The 17,291-nt window shown below is 45.2% G+C and overlaps 1 protein-coding gene across 3 annotated transcripts in view; it reads left to right on the forward strand.

The window, feature by feature from the left end:
- Positions 1-217: 217 nt before the first annotated feature.
- Positions 218-17,291, forward strand: part of TAFA1 (TAFA chemokine like family member 1) — a 2,040,488-nt gene continuing 2,023,414 nt past the window's right edge. Inside the window, exons 1-2 of one of the 3 annotated variants that reach the window (XM_069643790.1) lie at positions 218-711; positions 3,467-3,587. In XM_069643790.1, the coding sequence (XP_069499891.1) occupies positions 3,476-3,587 (112 nt within the window). In that variant the 5' untranslated portion in view covers positions 218-711; positions 3,467-3,475. Of the gene's footprint in view, positions 712-1,788; positions 2,397-3,466; positions 3,588-17,291 lie in introns of those variants that run through there. The other 2 variants (XM_069643792.1, XM_069643791.1) reach the window with 2 other exon arrangements.

Genomic DNA, 17,291 nt, shown 5'->3' on the forward strand with positions numbered 1-17,291 from the left:
TTTCTGCTTTTAAACGTGTCTAACTAGACCTATGGCATCTTTGTGTAGCTGGTCAAACTTCAAAGCATGATAAGCAGAATCAACGTGGTGTGTTTTTAATATGCTGTTTAACCCGTGCTGCTGTTGGATAGACACGGCACTGCTGCAGGTGAGCAGGTGAACTGTACACCTCGTGAGGCGGCTGCGTGCTATAGGGGGCAATGCCGCTTTAAGACATGTGATTCCAAAGCAGCGGTGTGCAGAAAGAGATTACTAAGAGCATCTTCCTGTGCAGCAAGCCCGCGCAGGCCAGGCTGCAGAGAGTGCCTGCTTCCCTCCGGACGCACTGTGCTGGGACAGCACTGCCACTCCACGCACCCCAGACCCCTCCGCGCGCGCCCAGGCGGGGAGCGGTAAATTACCACCGATCGCTTCAAGGGTCTGCGCGAGCGGAGGCTGACGCCGCGCGATGATTTAAAGGTGAAAATGACAAGGGTTCCACCCCTTGAATCTTGGCTACTTTCCTGACAGCCGCCCTCCCTGCCCTGGTGCCTTCTTTGCTCTGGAAATTGGGTTGAACGCAGAGGAGCGCGGCGCTGGAATCCCCGCCGACCTGACGCTTATTTTGGGGAGCACTGTGCGGATGCTTCTGGGTGCCCATGGATCTTGAGAAGTGCTAGCTCTCTCCAATGAACTCGAGGAGAGGTCTGTGCTCGGGGTTGGATTTTTCAGGTAAGAAGCTATTTTGGGATTGAAGGCATGAGGTGAGATTTAAAAGTCATCTGATAAGCAAGGGGTGTGTGATTTCCACGCGTGTTTTTATCGCAGCCATCGGATTAGGCAAACGGCAATGGGATTTATCGCCCATCGGAGTCTGCGGCGAGTGGCAGCAGATGAAGGGGGCTTAGGAGGCAATGCGGGGGGGATAATGCGAAATGCAATTAAAGTATTACCAGCCTGTGCATTAGGACACAGCGCCAAAGGGAAGGGGTGCAGCGTCCACGGGGTGGCTACCAGAGTGGGAACTGGCGCTCACTGCAGTGTGTTGCGTTTAAAGCAGAGCTGGAAACATCAGCCGAAGTTTCCTCCGAGTGAAGATCTGTTTGAAGCGTGGGGATTCGTGGAAGCACTGGGCTATCCTTATCTAATGAGTGTTTAAGTTGGGGGAGTGGGGGGGGCACCTCTGGGTCGCCCAGATGACAAGGTGGTGAAAGCCCAGACCTTTGAGCAACACAGCAGTGTCAGACCAGGCTGGGGGTCACAGGGTCACATGTGCAAAGGACCTCAGTCAAACCAGTCGTGGTACAATTAGCAGAAGAGTGAATTCACCAAGGCCACCTGTTAAACTGCGTTAACATTGACTCCCCGTTTACTTAAATTTTTTTTTTTTAATGTAGTGCCTAGTGTTGCATTATTCTGGCCTCCAGGTGCTGATTTGGATAGAATGACGTGCAGAATAATGCATTGTACTTCTATGCAAACCGTGCATGCCTTGCCCAGTCTATTTGCTCCAATGAATAGGGTCGCCTTCCATGTCCCTGGCTTTGTTTTATTCTATTTTTCAACATGAATATGAGCCCATCAATCAGAAATACTGTGCAGAGTGTCAAAAACTGACATCACAATCCCTAAGAAGCGCTCTGGTATACCAAGGGGGGAGACGAGTGAAAACGCTCGTCTGATAAACACGCCGAACTGTCTGTGACTCGTGCATCTTCCTGGCTGCCCCCCTCCCCGTCTGCGTGACTCGTGCATCTTCCTGTCTGTCCCCCTCCCCATTGCTAACGTGGCCGGGTCTCACGCTGCTGTGCCATTTGCACGTCTTAAATTGGTCGCCCCGATGGCAGCTGAGTATGAGGGCTCGTGCAAGTAAGAATTATCCTCCTGGCTTGAAATGCTTGAATTAAATGATGCTGTGCTGATTGGATTATCGGATGGGAAACGGCGCCCTGTAATTGGCTGGGTCCTGGAGCTCTTGAAGTTTGATTAATTTGGCAAATATGAGCGCAGCAGAAGGTGCTTCAAAAGCGACCTGGGCAAGTCGTAGAATCGCGTGCATCGTTTGCCTTTGCAGAGAAGCGCACCCAGCATTTGGATAACACATTCAAGGGTTTGGCGCAAAAGCGTGCGGGCATTACTGCACATACCACCGCAGCGGGACGCTCTTAATAGAATGAGCTAGCCCGCAAACCCGGCCACGCATTTCTGTGAGATGTGCTGATGGGTAACAACTGCACTGCCTGGGTACTTGGAGCTGATCTGATTACACGTCTTTATGAGCTGAAACTGAGCAAAAGGACCTGTTTTTGTCTGGGGAATTGAGCCTGTTTCGGAGAAACAATTACTTCTCGCGGAAGACAACACTGATTAAAAATTGATGTTCACAGAAGCCAAAAACACAGTCTGTTACCTACTGGGTAGGTATTAAGCTGACAATAGCAGACCTGGCGCTTCTGCTGCAGACGCATGAGGAACACGATTGCGTTCGCTCCGTTTACCAGACTCTGCATTGCACTGGCTCATCTGAATACGTTTGTAGACAGCGAGGAGGGTGTCTGTGTTCCCTGTTCTATTATTGCAGGTTAACTGAGGTATCCGGTGTAAAGTAGACGCTCATTAATTAGCATGCATGTTTCCTTAAAAAAAAAGCAGCAGCTAAAGAGCAACATGCAGTGTTGCAGATAGTGTGCCTTTAGTTTGATAACTTAAGACATTGCTTGCCACACAAGCAATGTCTCTTTCTCGGACATCTGCTTATAAACGCACGGTAAGGAGTGCGACCCGCCCTCCTTCTCAAAATACATGAAATGCAAGTAAGTGGATAGCTGTGCAGTATCGGCATCCAATCTATCACGCGCACAAGCTCCGCTCGCGCTCCCCCAGTTGGGTCATTATGGTGTCATTTGCCCTGCTGAATTATTCAAGTTCTCCAATAAGCCCTGGTGACACGGGCCTGCTCAGCTGTCCTTTCTGACATGGCCTGTTTAATATGGCGACACTGTTGGGACACAACTAGAATGCCAATACATGGGCATGCACTCCGACCAGGGGCCTGGGAGGAGGGGGACTAAGGCAGTCTGGCCAAGACGTGGTGCAGGCAGAGGGGAACTAAGGATTAAGAAGGGGGCGAAAAGCCCTTGTCTTCGAACCCTTATTTGTATGTGACTCCAAGCCTGAAACTACTCACCCGTTCACCCTTCCAAGACTGATCACATGAGTACCGATTTCATTTAGTAAATGTGAGTGTGCCAACCTAAAGTGCTTTGAAATCTACATCTAACATATAAGACTGTAAATATCCTTGTAACATGTAAGAATGTAAACATCCTTGTAACCTACGCCGTGATACCCCAGGGTTTTGGGTGCATAACCAAATACAATAAATAAAAATAAATAAATAAATGAATTAAAAATTAATAGAAATGAAAGCAAGAACGGCTCTTGATTGCGGTTTGCTGATCATGAATCGTGTGTTTCTTTCATGTAGAGCGCGACAATGGTTTCCGCAGTGTCCTGGGTCCTGTATCTGTGGATAAGTGCATGGGCGCTGCTTCTCTGCCAAGGATCGCTCCAGCACAGCTTCCAGCAGTACCACCTGCACAGGCCAGGTAGGACCAATACAGGTGTCTGATACCCTTCTTCCCTGACTGCTGTTAAGACTCAATGCCACTTTCCTGTGATGCTTAGGCCTGCAGGCCTTCTGTGTAGATGTTAGCTCGTCTGCCCGCTGATTTCTGCATTACGCATGGCACCTCATGCATTGTTCATATCATTGAGATTAATACATTTGCTCAGGCGCCACGATGGGGGCCCAAGGTCGGATTGGAATTCCGAGGCCGCATATGTTGGTTTTGCGATTCTGTGCAAGCCTTGTGTCTGTGTTTTATTTCCACACTGGAAAATAACAGGTTTCGTCCACTGGGAAATAACCTCATCCCTCTGGGTAACTTTATTTTGCTCTGCTGGTAGTGGCAGGCTGGCAGGCACAGCACAATGAGAACGTATTCCGCATTGTATTTCCTGGACACAATTCCCAGCAGTTCCAACGGGGCTGCAAATCGAACTATCCCACTGCAGCAGTAAACCGGACGATTTATTGCATTCAGAATGCATTTCAATTAGAAATGTTTATGGACTCCCTTTAACATCAAGAAAACAAAAGTAAATATTTATGGTTTATGTATGGCATATATAGTAGTCATGTTCAAGCCTGCCAAGAAGCCAGCTAATATTTAAGAGCACAATGGGTGCATTGCATGTATGGGGTTTGCAAAGCGAAAAACCTTGCTGTGAAGCAGTGGGGCACTGTGCATGGAGGAGGCACACTGCCTGCACCCCTACCCATGGGTTACAGGCTGGGCACAGAGGTTGCTAGAATGGGTAGGATAAGCTGTACAGTGTTTATCTAGGGAGGGGGTGGGGTGTTGAAAAAGGGTTGAGTGGATTGATTGCCGGTTACAGTAGGGTCTTCCAGGCTCATAATGGCCTATAAGGGAAAGGTCAATGCCCATAGTGTTGGCCCAACATTCTATTGTGGGCTCCATTTTTGGTCGATGTGGACCAGATTCTTTTTTTACCAAACTGGGCCAGTTTAATGAGTTGATTCACTGTGCGGCTAGTAGCTTTGGCAGGTTACGGAACACTTATTCTTTAAAATTCACAATTTGCACCACATCTTACCAAAAAACTCCCCATTGGTGCTACTCGAACCGTCTGTCAAAAAAACAATGCATTTTAATTTGCGTCTGTAGGGCACTTTTTCTTTGGTGTCAAGGCCAATTGTATGCACCAGTCCGATCATGGGTTCCAGGTCCTTATAATGTTTTTATTTTTACATTTATTGCAGCGCTCCAAACCATTAGGCCTCAAGGCACTAGTTACAGTAGAATAAAAGAGCAAGACATTGGGCCCGATTCGTGGAATATTTGCCCAGTTCAAAGTGAATTTGCACTGCTGAAAAGTGACTTTGCACCAGCGACACAAACGCTGATTCATGGAACCGTGCAAAGTTTATTTTTGCGGTGAAAAGTCCAAGCAAAGTCATTTTGTACTGCAAAAATGACTGTGCGCCTACTTTGGCTGGACTTTGCACTAAAAACATACATTTTGCATGGTTCCATGAATCAGGGTTTGTGTCGGCAGTGCAGCGTCACTTTTCAGCGGAGCAAAGTCACTTTGAACCCGGGAAATATTCCACGAATCGGGCCCATCGCGCGTACAGTGGTAGCTCATAAGAAAAGAAATGCCAGTATGTGGTCATATGGGCTTAAAGTGTACGCTGGAAGAGGCCGGTCTGATCAGCCACTCACAATACATACAGGGTCCAGGGCAGGAAGGAACGATCCCACGCGCGGGGACATTGTGGGAGGAAGGGGAGGAGAAAGCACAGTGATGCACAGCACCGGCCCACGCCCATTGGTTAGCAGACTGGCGTTGTGCAAAATAAGGAAAGGAAGTTGCTCTCCAGATAAAGAGCATCACAGTGGCAGGCTATGGCCCACCTGCCCTTCCGAAGATTAGGGAGTATAGGGAACAATGATGGTGGTGATGAGGGGTGGCCGCGTGGCTGGACTGGCCTATAGGGAACTCTGGAGATTTCCCACTAGACCTCTGCATCCTAGGCCTCTTTCGCGTGGAAACCTATTTTATTTCCAAATGTTCCCATAGAGAACGGGTTGGGCTTGCTGAAACTGTGTAATATGGGGCCACTTTGAACATTATTTCCAGGGCCTCTTGGGTGGCCGAAGTCTAGGCAGGTGACGCAGTGCATATCATTGTCAATGAATGGTTGGTAAGGGTTGTGTTGAAGTGAGTGGGGTAATAACTTGGCCCTAAAGGCAAGGTGCCAGAATGGAGAGCATAGAGAGTAGACAAACTGCAAAGAAAGGTAAACAAAGTTGGAGTTTAAAAGTTTGTAAAAGAGAATAGAGAGGTTTAGTAAAACACAGAGAAATGAACAGAAGCACTTGGTCGTAGTGTGGGCAGGAACCATCGAGAAAAGAAAAGAGAAAGAGGGGAGCACAAAGAAACCCAAGGATCAAAGAGAGGCACGAATGGTGGATAACATGCAGGAAAGGCAGCAAGGGAAAAAATGTAAGAAAATAAAGGGGTTCAAAAGGAAAGAAGAAGGGGAAAAAAGTTGACGGACTCAAAATGGAAGGGGGTGAAAATCAGATGTTTTATTATGTTGAGTTGTTAAGTGGATCTGCGTTGATAAATCAGCCTTTCATCAACAGTAATGGAGCCAGTGAGCTGCATTTGAACCAAGCTTTGCTTTGAAGCACTTCACTTGTTATGTTATGTTATGTTGCTTGGCATTTATATAGTGCCTTATGTATCATTGGTATGATCTCAAAGCGCTGGTAGGTTGAACGCCCTCGGGAACCGTAGTTCAGGTCAGTAGAGAGAGTCAATATTCTTATGGTGCGTGGGTGCTCCGGGTATGTGTTCAGCTGGTGTGGTTTTTGCCTGATAGCTGCTTCTTAGCGGTAGGTGTGGTGCTGAGGAAATCAGTTGGAGGTTTTCAATCTGGAGGGTTGACACTCAGACTGAATTTTGGCTGCGTTATGCCTGAAGAAACGCCTAAGCTAGCCGGAATGTGCTCGCTAGCTGGTTTTAATTAGGATGGTGGGTGTCCATGCGGTTATGTTTGTATGAGAACAGTTAGGGCGAATGTGTCATAGCATAGCTGTGTTCTAATTGAATGATGGTGTATAGGATAGAGTGAGAGTAGTGGTGTGATATGGTGGTTTCTCAGTGAAGCACTTGCGGCAGGCACGAGAGCAGGATAGGGGGTAAACGGCATACACATGTATGCCGTATACGCGATATCCTGTGTTTGAGCGCTGTGTATAAGTGCTGTACAAATAAACAGTAAATAAATAAATAAATCTCCCTCAATTAAATGTGTGCCCGAGATGTGAGTTGTGTTACTAAAGTTGTGTTGTTGTTGTTTTGCTTGAAGTCATTGACTTCAGCCCTGCTGGGATTTGGGAAGATAGATGCCTTGAAACTAGATGGCATGGCGGTTATGGTGTCCTCCGATAGACACGGCAAGTGTTACAAGTCAGGAAATGGCGGCTTTCTGGCATTCTATGCATTATGAGTTGTGTTTCTAAACAGTCTAGGACACGAAAGAACATTTGGTTAAGACAGGTGCGAGCAGCAATTAAACAGCACATTTCCATAATCGTAAAAAAAGGATTCACCAAACAACCTATTTTAACGTCTTTGTAATGAACGTTCTAAAATTAAAACCTTGCAGGGCGCCTTCCCAGCCTTGGAACCAGCACATGGCAGCGCTGTGCCGAGTGGACTGGTCACAGGGGGTTGGGCCTCTGGCAAGGCAGTGGAATGAGGCATTAGCCGAGGCGAGAAACAACACTGAGAAAGGAAACGTGCCGCCCCATTACGGCAAATGAGTTGAAACAAGTGGCCGTGTGTGAGAGAAACAAAACGAGGGGCGAGCAGGTCCAGTGCAGCGCGTCGTTCCCCTAAGCTTGAAAAATGAGCTCTTTTATGGGCGAGGAAGAGCTCTATGCCAAGCGCATACCAAGCGCCCTGGAAATGTGAGCGATGACAAATGCCTCACTCAGGCCGGCGATGCGGACGGAGTGATGGCTTACAGCTGTTTCATCACCTGCTCGGGGACAGCCGACTTGTCCCTCCCGTGAGTCGGCACTAGGCAGCTTCCTCGCGCCCCGCCTGAGTAAGATGGATGGGCCTCTGATCCAACGCAGCCAATTCCAGTCTCTCAAGAAATAATCCACTACAATGACAGATGAGTGGGATCTGACAGGACGGCCAGCTCGCTCCGGACCACGCCACGCGTGCAACGCGCGCACAGGCAAAGGCGCGCACAGCCGCATCCGCATTTCGGTTTCTGGAGAAAGCTAGATGCGTTTGCAGCTTGTCTGCTGGCCGGAAGAGGCCTCAGCATGAAAGGAGGAGCGATGTTAAGCAGAGGACTGCCTGCATGCCAATGCCTTTGCCTACGGTCCCTGAGCACTTCCGATTATTCATATTTAGAATTTTTAGAAAGGCATCATTTGCTTTAATTTATTCACTTTTTGGACAAGATTAAAACGTTCCGTGTAATAAGAGAGATCAGAAAAAAGTACAAAGCTGGCTCGAGCACAGGCTAATGATAACAATCAGTTATCATTTCCGTCCATTTAGGTTTCTGCTTATGACGTTTATTTTTTTCCCGCCATGCAAGGGACTGTAATCAATGCAAGGTTGAGCGCGCCATTGTATGCCGTTGTATGGTTTAGGGCCAGGTGCTTAATTTAAAAGAGGAACACTGAGCAATTAAAGTGCCACTAATGAAACTATCTAACTGTAAAGGGTAATTAAACGTGGTTTATTTTACTGTCTGCTCATTCCAAGAGTAGCAGACAACATCCGAGGGAGACTGACACGCGACTCCAAGCCATTTCAATGAGCAGGCGTGTTTCAAAGTTGGGCCACGTGCAGTGTGAACACGTTCCCGCAATACTGGAGACCAAACACAATGGGGGTCATTACGAGTTAGGAGGTAGCCATGCCGCTGTTAGCGGCATGGCTACCCCCTTACCGGGTCCCGAGTAGGGGTTCCTTACATGAGGAATTACCGGGCCATTCCAACCTTTGAGGGCCCGGTAATTCCTCATTCAAGGAACCCGGACCAGGTACATCCCCATTCGAGCCCCCAGAGGGCTCAATGGGAATGGGGAGGGTGCTAACAACGGGCCTGTTAATAACGGGCCGTTGTTAGCACCCTGGTCTGCTCGCGGGACCCGCTAAGGACGCCTGGTTTTACCAGGCGGCCTTACTGGGTCCCGCGAGGAGACCTTGTAATAGGGAGGTAAGGGGTTGACGGCTCCGGCACCTTTACTGGCGCCGTTAACCTCTTACCTCCCAACTCATAATGACCCCATGTGCGTAATATTCCTGAGGGGGACAATGTTCAAAGGTTTTCTCATTGTAAGTCGTTATTACACTCTGACAGGAACACTATGCTTGCCAGTGTACTCGTGCATACAGCATGGTAAAAGAGCGGGATTGAGGCGTGAAATAATGGAATATTTCACATTTTAACCAACAGACGTTTTGTAAGCTATGCAGTCATTGTCAGCACTTTCTGGGCTCAGTGGTCGAAGTGGCTTGTACTGCAGTGCAGTGCGCTGAACGGTCCCTTAGGCAGCAGGTGCATTTGGCCCTGGGGTTTGTGGGGAGACGGGCAGGTCAGCAGCCAAGGGAAGATAGTTCCACAACTTCTGTTCATGGCTTCGACCACAAGCTGAGATATCAAGGCCCTTTTACCTACACCCAGGCGCCTGTTAAAATCAATGGCAGTGTTAGTCAATCCGTCTTAAATGTACCGGGAAAGGTATCCACCTGAAATTGAGCCTTGTCAATTACCCCAACAAAGGGCATTAGTTGTAAAAGAAACATGTGGGGAATCAGGAGGCTTCCTATGTAGCACCCACTTTGGACATTCCTTTTTGAGGGCAGTACAACTATATAGTTTTAAGTATGATCGGGGATCGATAGAAAGTGGCCTGACCAAAATCAAAGAATGCAGACTCAAAAAGACGCGGGGCCTGATGCCCGGAGAGAACACTGTCTGGATAAGACATGCAACCATATTAATCATTTGCCTCCAGAATACACTTTCTTCCTGCATAACTGAGACCTGTTCTTGTTTGCTTCCCGCCTCTTGCTTCAGGGAAGCCTATTTCCACACGGGCATTATCTGTGAGGAATGCGAAGTGGCAGAGTGCAATGAGGTAGCACTTCACTAATTGAATATAGAGGAACTGTATGCATACCATGGCCTGAATGGTTTGGAATAGAGGTTAATAATACGCATAGGTGCTTCAATGGACACAGTTGCCACCACTCCCTGAGCATTTAGCTTCATGAGGCATTTCATAATTCAGGACACACGTAAGGACACTGTGGGTGCCAAAGGGGTGAGGAGTACTAGACAAAAATGGCGACACGGGAATCAACAGGCAGATATGCGCATATCAACACCCAGGTCACAAAACGGACACATTGTCACAGCGTGCAACAGTAGTCAGTGGACACTTTGGCCCTTATTCACAGACAGTTTGCCATGATAAAACTCTTCTGTGAATTAAGCCCATTGTGAGCTCGTGGGTCCAGACTTTGATGTGAAGAGGGACATTGCATAATATATCTGAGAAGCAGTGTTGAATGGAGGGAGCAGCAATGAAGGGAAGAAAGAGTAATAGACAAGTCTGATTACCACACAAACCACTGACGGAGCAATGGCATGAATGAAAAGATAGAGGACACTGATGAGAACAGACCCCGGACGACAAAGAACACTGAATGGACCAGATGCTATGTCACCGGATGCTGTCTGCAATATGAGATGCCTTTATTGGCTCAGGTAGAAAATATTCAAATATTCAAATGAGGGTGATGAGCAGAGGTGTTGCTGGGGCTGGGGCTCAGAGGGGGCCATAGCCCCATGTTGTAGCCCTGGATAGAAGCTCAGGGGCTACAACCACCAAAAGGTTAGCTAGCCCCGAGTCCCGACAGTCCCAACATTACCACCGGCACAGATCTTTTCCAGACCTAGCCAAACCGTTGGTGATGAGCATTTCCCTGATGAATACTCACACGAGAGCATGGAATAATATCCACAGGATGATGATCATAGCAAATGACCAGTCTGAAGGAAAGGCCAAGACAAGCACATCCCTAAGGATCGGAATGTCTAGGATACCTTACCCGATCTTAAGAATGGTGTGTCACAACACTTATCACAAAACCATGGTTCAACCCCTGGATCTTGACAATTTATGGCCACATATTAACACTACCAATCTTCCATCAGAATCATTAGGCACTTATAAACATATTGACAGGTGTGACAAGAATTGAAATCAATTCAATGTTTATTTAATTTGATTCTTTGAAAGCCGTCTTTCCCCAAATAGTAGGATGTTGTAGGTAAGAGAAATGTACATGATGATACATTGAACTGCAGAGGATCGTCCAGAGGCCGGTGTGATGATATGATATATGATATGAAATGATAGGTTATTTATAACGCGCTTAATACCCATAGGTTTCTAAGCGTGGACCCGGGGATCGAACCTGTGTTGCTCCATGTCGTCTTGCTTCCAAGGCAAGCACGTTGCCGCTGAGCTATCCTATGGCTGCCTGCATAACCTTAGTGCTGTATAGTCCAGTGAATTGTGACAGACACTCAGCAACAGGGAAGGCCTTTGCAGCTACTCTACTTGCAATCAAAGGTTCAACCTTCCATTTGAATTACATGCCTTTGCCCACCTGATGATGTCACAGGAAGTGACATCATCATTGACCCTGATAATAGCAGATAACTCACATTACAAATACTTTGACTGATGGCATTATTCAAAGTGGATAAAATAAGTGATATATTTATTGACAAATTAACAAACTGTCACAGTTTAAGCCCTGGGACACCCACACATTCTACTCGTGCCACCCGTTTCACTCTCCCCAAATTCTGGCCATCAGTTCCCAAATGGTTATGCAGTTTGAGTGCTAGAAGAAAACCACTTTATCACAGCTCTCATGGGTGCTAATGATGACAGTTAATATGGAAACTGTGGACACAGTGGTCATTAGAAAACACAAGGGTCGTAAAATCACCCCCCCACCTCGTGACACTGAAATAATGACTTAGTAATGACCTTGAGAAATGTCTTTGCTGAGTGGACCCAACACCAATTAGGACACATTAGATGTTGTGAGTTATTTGATCAGAACCCTAAATGTAGTATTTAATGTGGCAGCCAATAGAGGAAGGCTTGGCATTTAAGACCAAAATATAGCGCTGGATTTAATTTAATCTCTTTGGCTGTAAATATTTTAATTCATGACTTTAAGAAGTGAGAAATGTATTTTATTTTAATAATTTTATCTTTTTTGTTGGATTCCTGTATGCATGCTAACAGACAGGGAGAGCATTTTTTAATGATTGGTAGCAACAGTGTTTAGTCTATGCCATTAATGTGTAGTGCATGTTTTTTTTAAGGCTGATATTGTATGTAATTTTTAGAATTGTTTGTATTTTTGCTTTCTATTCTCTTATGACAAGGAGCCGAAATAAAGTTCATTATCATATGATAGAGAATGCATACTTGTATCCATATTCTATTTTATTCCAGAAACTGTGAATTATCAGATTCTATGACATTTTCTAATTTAGTTCTAATTATTTGTTTGTTGCCTGCCAAATTGCCACTTATATTTTTCAATATTAGATGTGGCAATGTGCGGTCACAAATCACACAAATCAGCATGCTAGTCGGGGCTTTAAAGATATGGTCAATGATCACCCTTAGGATTCACTCATTATTTGATTTACACTCAAACAAATGTCTGCCTTTAATTTAAACTCTTTGGTTGTGCAACCCACCATAATTTTCTATGCCAATGGGAACTATGTGGACTCTATTCACCCAACCGTGAAGCAGAATCATTTTAATGAGAAATTCAATAAAAAATGCATGTACCACTAATATGAACCTTTGAAAAAAAATGGGATCAAGTTACTGTTGACTTGACGGAGGTGGTCAGCTGGGATCGGAAGCCCTCGAGGTTCACAGTGGAGAGTCATGTCTTGATGCCAGGGTGTTTGGTGTTATTGGTCAGCAGTAGAAGTTCATTTTTGGAGGGTTTCAGCTCCAGGTAGGCACTGGGCGTCCATTACTGGATCAAGGTGAGGCAGCATTGATCCTGTGGATGTCCTCAATGGAAGATATCTTGAGCTAGAGCTGCATGTCATCTGTGTGTCAGTAGATGTGGATGTTGTGTGAAGACTGGTGGGTTCAGAGTGCTTCTATGTAAAGGTTGAAGTTGAAGGGGGAGCAGGTGGATCCATCCTTGCAGGACTCTACAGTTGATGGGTAGTGTTGGTGATGTGCAGGAATCATTTTCATGAAACAGTGGTGATTAACAAGGTAGGATTTGAATCAGCTAAGCACAGTCTCACTGATGCCCATTCAGTAACGTAGAACACCAGTGAGTGTCTGGTGATCTAATCTGCCAAACACTGTTCAGAGTGTGAGGACATGCAGCATTCATGGATGCCATTGTTGATGGTTTTAAGGTCATCATTGATCACCTTGATAGTAGCCATTTACATGCTGCATTTAGGTCTGGAGTTAAATTGGTAGGACCTTTGGAGGTTGTTGTGATAATATTTTGGAAGAGTTTTGTGGCTACTGCTTTCTGAAGGATTGTACCTAGGAAGAAAAGACAGGCAATGGGGCAGTAGTTGCTAAGGTCATCAGGGTCTAATGTTGGGTTCTTGAGAAGTGGGAGGATGTGTCCAGTCTTGAGGGTAGTTAAGAAGAAAGCCTTGAGTGAGGGAGCTGTTATTAATTGCCAGGTGAGTGCAGAGTCAGAAGGATCTTGAATGTGGATGTAAGGAGGATGCCGTATGTGCATGATAATGGTCTTGAGGGATACTAGAGTGGAAGTCAGCTCTTCCATGTTGAGTGTTTTGAAAGTTACCCTGGTAATGGTGGTTTTGTGAAATGGATGTGTGATGTTCTGTCAGTTGTGGCATTGTTCTCTATGTGCTGGTGGATCATGCTGATATTGTTGATGAAGAAAGAGTTGATTGCAGTGAATTTGTCGATGGAGTGCAGTGCGGGTGTATCAGGAAGATGGTTGATGCAATGCTTGATGGCTTTTATGTGGGAATGGAAGTCCTTGAGCAGAAGTGGAGGTTGGATATGCTGCAAGATTGTCTCCAAGGCTTTGCTTGTTTTTTGATGGTTCTTTTGTTGAGGTTGAGTTCTTGAGTGTACCATGGTGTGGAAGGTTTAGGCTTGAGGGTGCATTGTTTCACCAGTGCATGGCATGTTTATGTTGGTTGGGAGGGTATTTTGAGTTCATGGAAAGTTGAGTTTCAGTCCTGGTTTGTATGAGGTAGATCTATCCATGTGAGGTGGAAATTACCAAGGTCTTCCATGATTGTCTCCACTGGAAAGTACTTACATTATCTGAAGGCTTGTCTTTCTGGGTTTCTGATGGGTGTGCTTGACTGGGTAGTGTGACTAATGTCAATGAGATTTGCCAGATGGCACCACCAGTCAAGCATGATTGGAGAGCTTTGATGGAGGTTGGCCAGGGTGGTGATGATGAGGTTGAGGATATTACCTTTCCTGTGACTGTGTTCTTTATTGTGCTATTTGAAGTTCAGCGTATCGAGAACAGAGTATATATTTTCCGTCATGGTTTTGGTCGCTGGTATGCCTGAGATGTTGAAGTCACTGACAAAGATGCTGTTGGCATCAGGGATAGACATGGGGGGGAACATGTTTGTGAATTCCTTGATGAAGGATGTGTTGGACCTGGGTGGTCGTCAATGAGGTGGAAGGTGTCCCTTGGTAGAGCAGGAAGTGGCAGGAAAGGTTTTCAGAAATGGCAATGGTGGTGACGTCTTGTTGGATGCATGGCCACAATGCCTTGTGAATGATGGTGAGGCCTCTGTCCATCTTGTTTGGACAGTCTATTTGTAGAATGCTGTCGCCGTTTGGGATGGGGACATCTAGGAGGTGGTTGTAATCCAGGTCTCGGTAAGGAATATGGTGTCCAAGTCATTTGTGGCGATGACGTTGGCAACGATTAATGCTGGGACATTATCGAGCATCAGCTTTCTTGCAGTGGTGGAAGATGGAGTGCTGATGGGGTCTCTGGTGACCCAGGTGTGGTTGCTGTGATGCAGTGTCCAAGATGCTGCTGGTGTGCAGCGTGGTCGGTGATGAGTTGTGATGGTGGCTATGGGCTGTTGGGAGGAGGAGTGAAACACATATTCAAGGGAACTTACCCAATGCTTTGACAGCAGCACTTCTGGTTTTGAGTCCTTATGGTCCAAACAGGTCCAATTCTACACTCAAGTGTGCCATTTCAACTCTGTATAACTTCTGGCCTATGACCGAGCTGGGCTATTGGAAAACAGGCTTTAGCAATTTTTGAATTCAGGTTTTTGTAAAGTGCAATATCAGACTTTTCAGTTATGTTATCACACTGCAATTGGGCTAATGGGTCTGGCGGAGAACATAAGTAATACGCCATTTCATGGGGGGCATTTCATTGGGGGCAGGTGTCTAAGTGGTCCATTATAGCTCAATAGATTTGATATTACACCCCTTCAGATGTCCTCATTGGATGTTCAGAATAGCATTTGACAAAGCATGTTGTGTGATTGCCAACAAATCCATATATTGTAATAATTGTCACCAAGTCATCAACAAATATTTGCCAGATAACTTCTAAAGTAAAATTATAACGCAAAGGGGCTGATTTACAAAGTCTTTTTCGATGGAATCTTCCCATTGGCATACAGTTTTGTAAATCTTGCCCATAGACCTTTTGTTTGCAAAAAATAAAGTATGTTTGTCTTGATTTGTTGTGGAGAATGCATTTCCTAGTAGGACTGGGTAAACAGCTTTGTTTATTCTTGTGAATTATGAAAAGGTAATATTGATACATTTGTGATTTTGTAACCACATGCATTGAGTTGATTGTGATTTGTTAACAGCTAAAGAGTTCCTTTTTAGGTTATTGATATATATTTTTACAACCAGGTTAAATTAATTTGTTTTTGCCATTTATTCCGAGTTCTTTTAATAATCAATGCTTCTTTTTAAAGAAACCTTCTTTGTCTAATCAATAATGTTTTTGTTAAAAATAAACACTTTTATTTATCGAGTCAAATTTTTGTCTTGTTGTCAGCAAAGAGTTTTTGGGGCAAAAAACACGCACACAAACACATATGTATGAGATATATTAGTGGGCACTTTGAGGTGGCTGGGAGTTTGGTGAATGTATTGCAAAATTACATGTACAGATTGTATTGGGATGTTTTGTACATAACTAGGGTATCCTTCTGTTAAACAACAGCATACTGAATAACTACTGAATATTTAATAATGACCCCCATCTCCTGCACAAACGGCATAGGGCAGCTGTATAGTTTACAGGCCTTTTAATATGGTTTTAGTTAAGGATCATATATTATTTTTTTTTTTTGGTACTTGAAACAGTCTCCGTCCTCTGCCCACAACCCCCTAACACATTTTCATTTGTTTTGTTAATGCATTGTTCTTTCATACAATCTTCCCGTCTGCAAACGTGGATTGTAAACCAGTAAATAACCTTTCAGCATGTACACTGCCAGCAAGGTTGCCAGGCAGACATGATTACTGAAACATTACTCTGCATTTTATGACCCTTTGGTTGTGTTGCTGGTCTTTGTAGAACTGGAAAACATATTCATGACGATGTGACCACAATTTCCTCTACAAGCTAATGTGTCAAAGACATTAGAGACAGTATATGATATGTGATAAAGAGGTGCTCTTATTATGTTTTTCGTTTTTGTATGTATGTATTGGATTTGGAAATTGTTTCCCCAAGAGAGGATATTGGTGGGGCATATTACTGTCGGCCGCAGTCTCATTGCTGTGTGCTTTACATAAGAATGAAGGCATGCACACGATAGGATGTTTTCCAAGCGCATATATTATTCTCGCATTACTTCATTACAGCAGTTATGCTCCACGCGCCCATAGTTCTGGGAAGCAACAGCACGGACAGCACAGTAATCTGAAAAGGAAAAATGAGTTATTTTGCAAGCAGGTAACAATGTGTTTCTTTCCGTGGCCTGTAAACAAGTTTTGTTCCCTGGTGCACAACTTGAACTCACGGTGAACTCCTTTTGTTGATGAAGTGATATGCCCTTGTTTCAAACAGAAAGGATCGCAAGCAACGCTTAAAGGAGACAGTCAACAGTCAAGTGTATCTACATAGTGTGTACTATTAGACGGTACCAAAAATACAGCGAGTCACGACATTTTGTATAAAAAAATAATAATAATCAACTGTTTGTCAATTACACATTTTTTTTTTACAAACATTACAAACATTACCAACAGGCTGCTCTGTTTATTTCATACACATTATAGACATAGACAAAGTGTTATCACTAACACTTTGACTGCCCCCTCCTGCTCCACAATATTACAACTGCTATTAAATGACATTTGACGCTTGACTAATTCACCAGATATGACATGACACAGACGTTGGTCCAATGTGAGTAAACAAGCGACTCAATAATGATAATTATTGCTGGCAATCAGTTTCCTGCTTGTTCCTGCAGGAGGACGGTGCCCACAAGTACCTGTCTGTCCATTCTCGCATGTGCCAGATCCTGGCAAAGGGGCCATCTAACAGCCGGGAGTCCAAGTGCCAGAAAGGCAACGGGTGATTCAGTAGAATCAGACCGG

The sequence above is a fragment of the Ambystoma mexicanum genome, chromosome 2p (genome assembly GCF_040938575.1).
Source record: "Ambystoma mexicanum isolate Mex_15411 chromosome 2p, UKY_AmexF1_1, whole genome shotgun sequence".
In the NCBI taxonomy this organism is placed as follows: Eukaryota; Metazoa; Chordata; class Amphibia; order Caudata; family Ambystomatidae; genus Ambystoma; species Ambystoma mexicanum.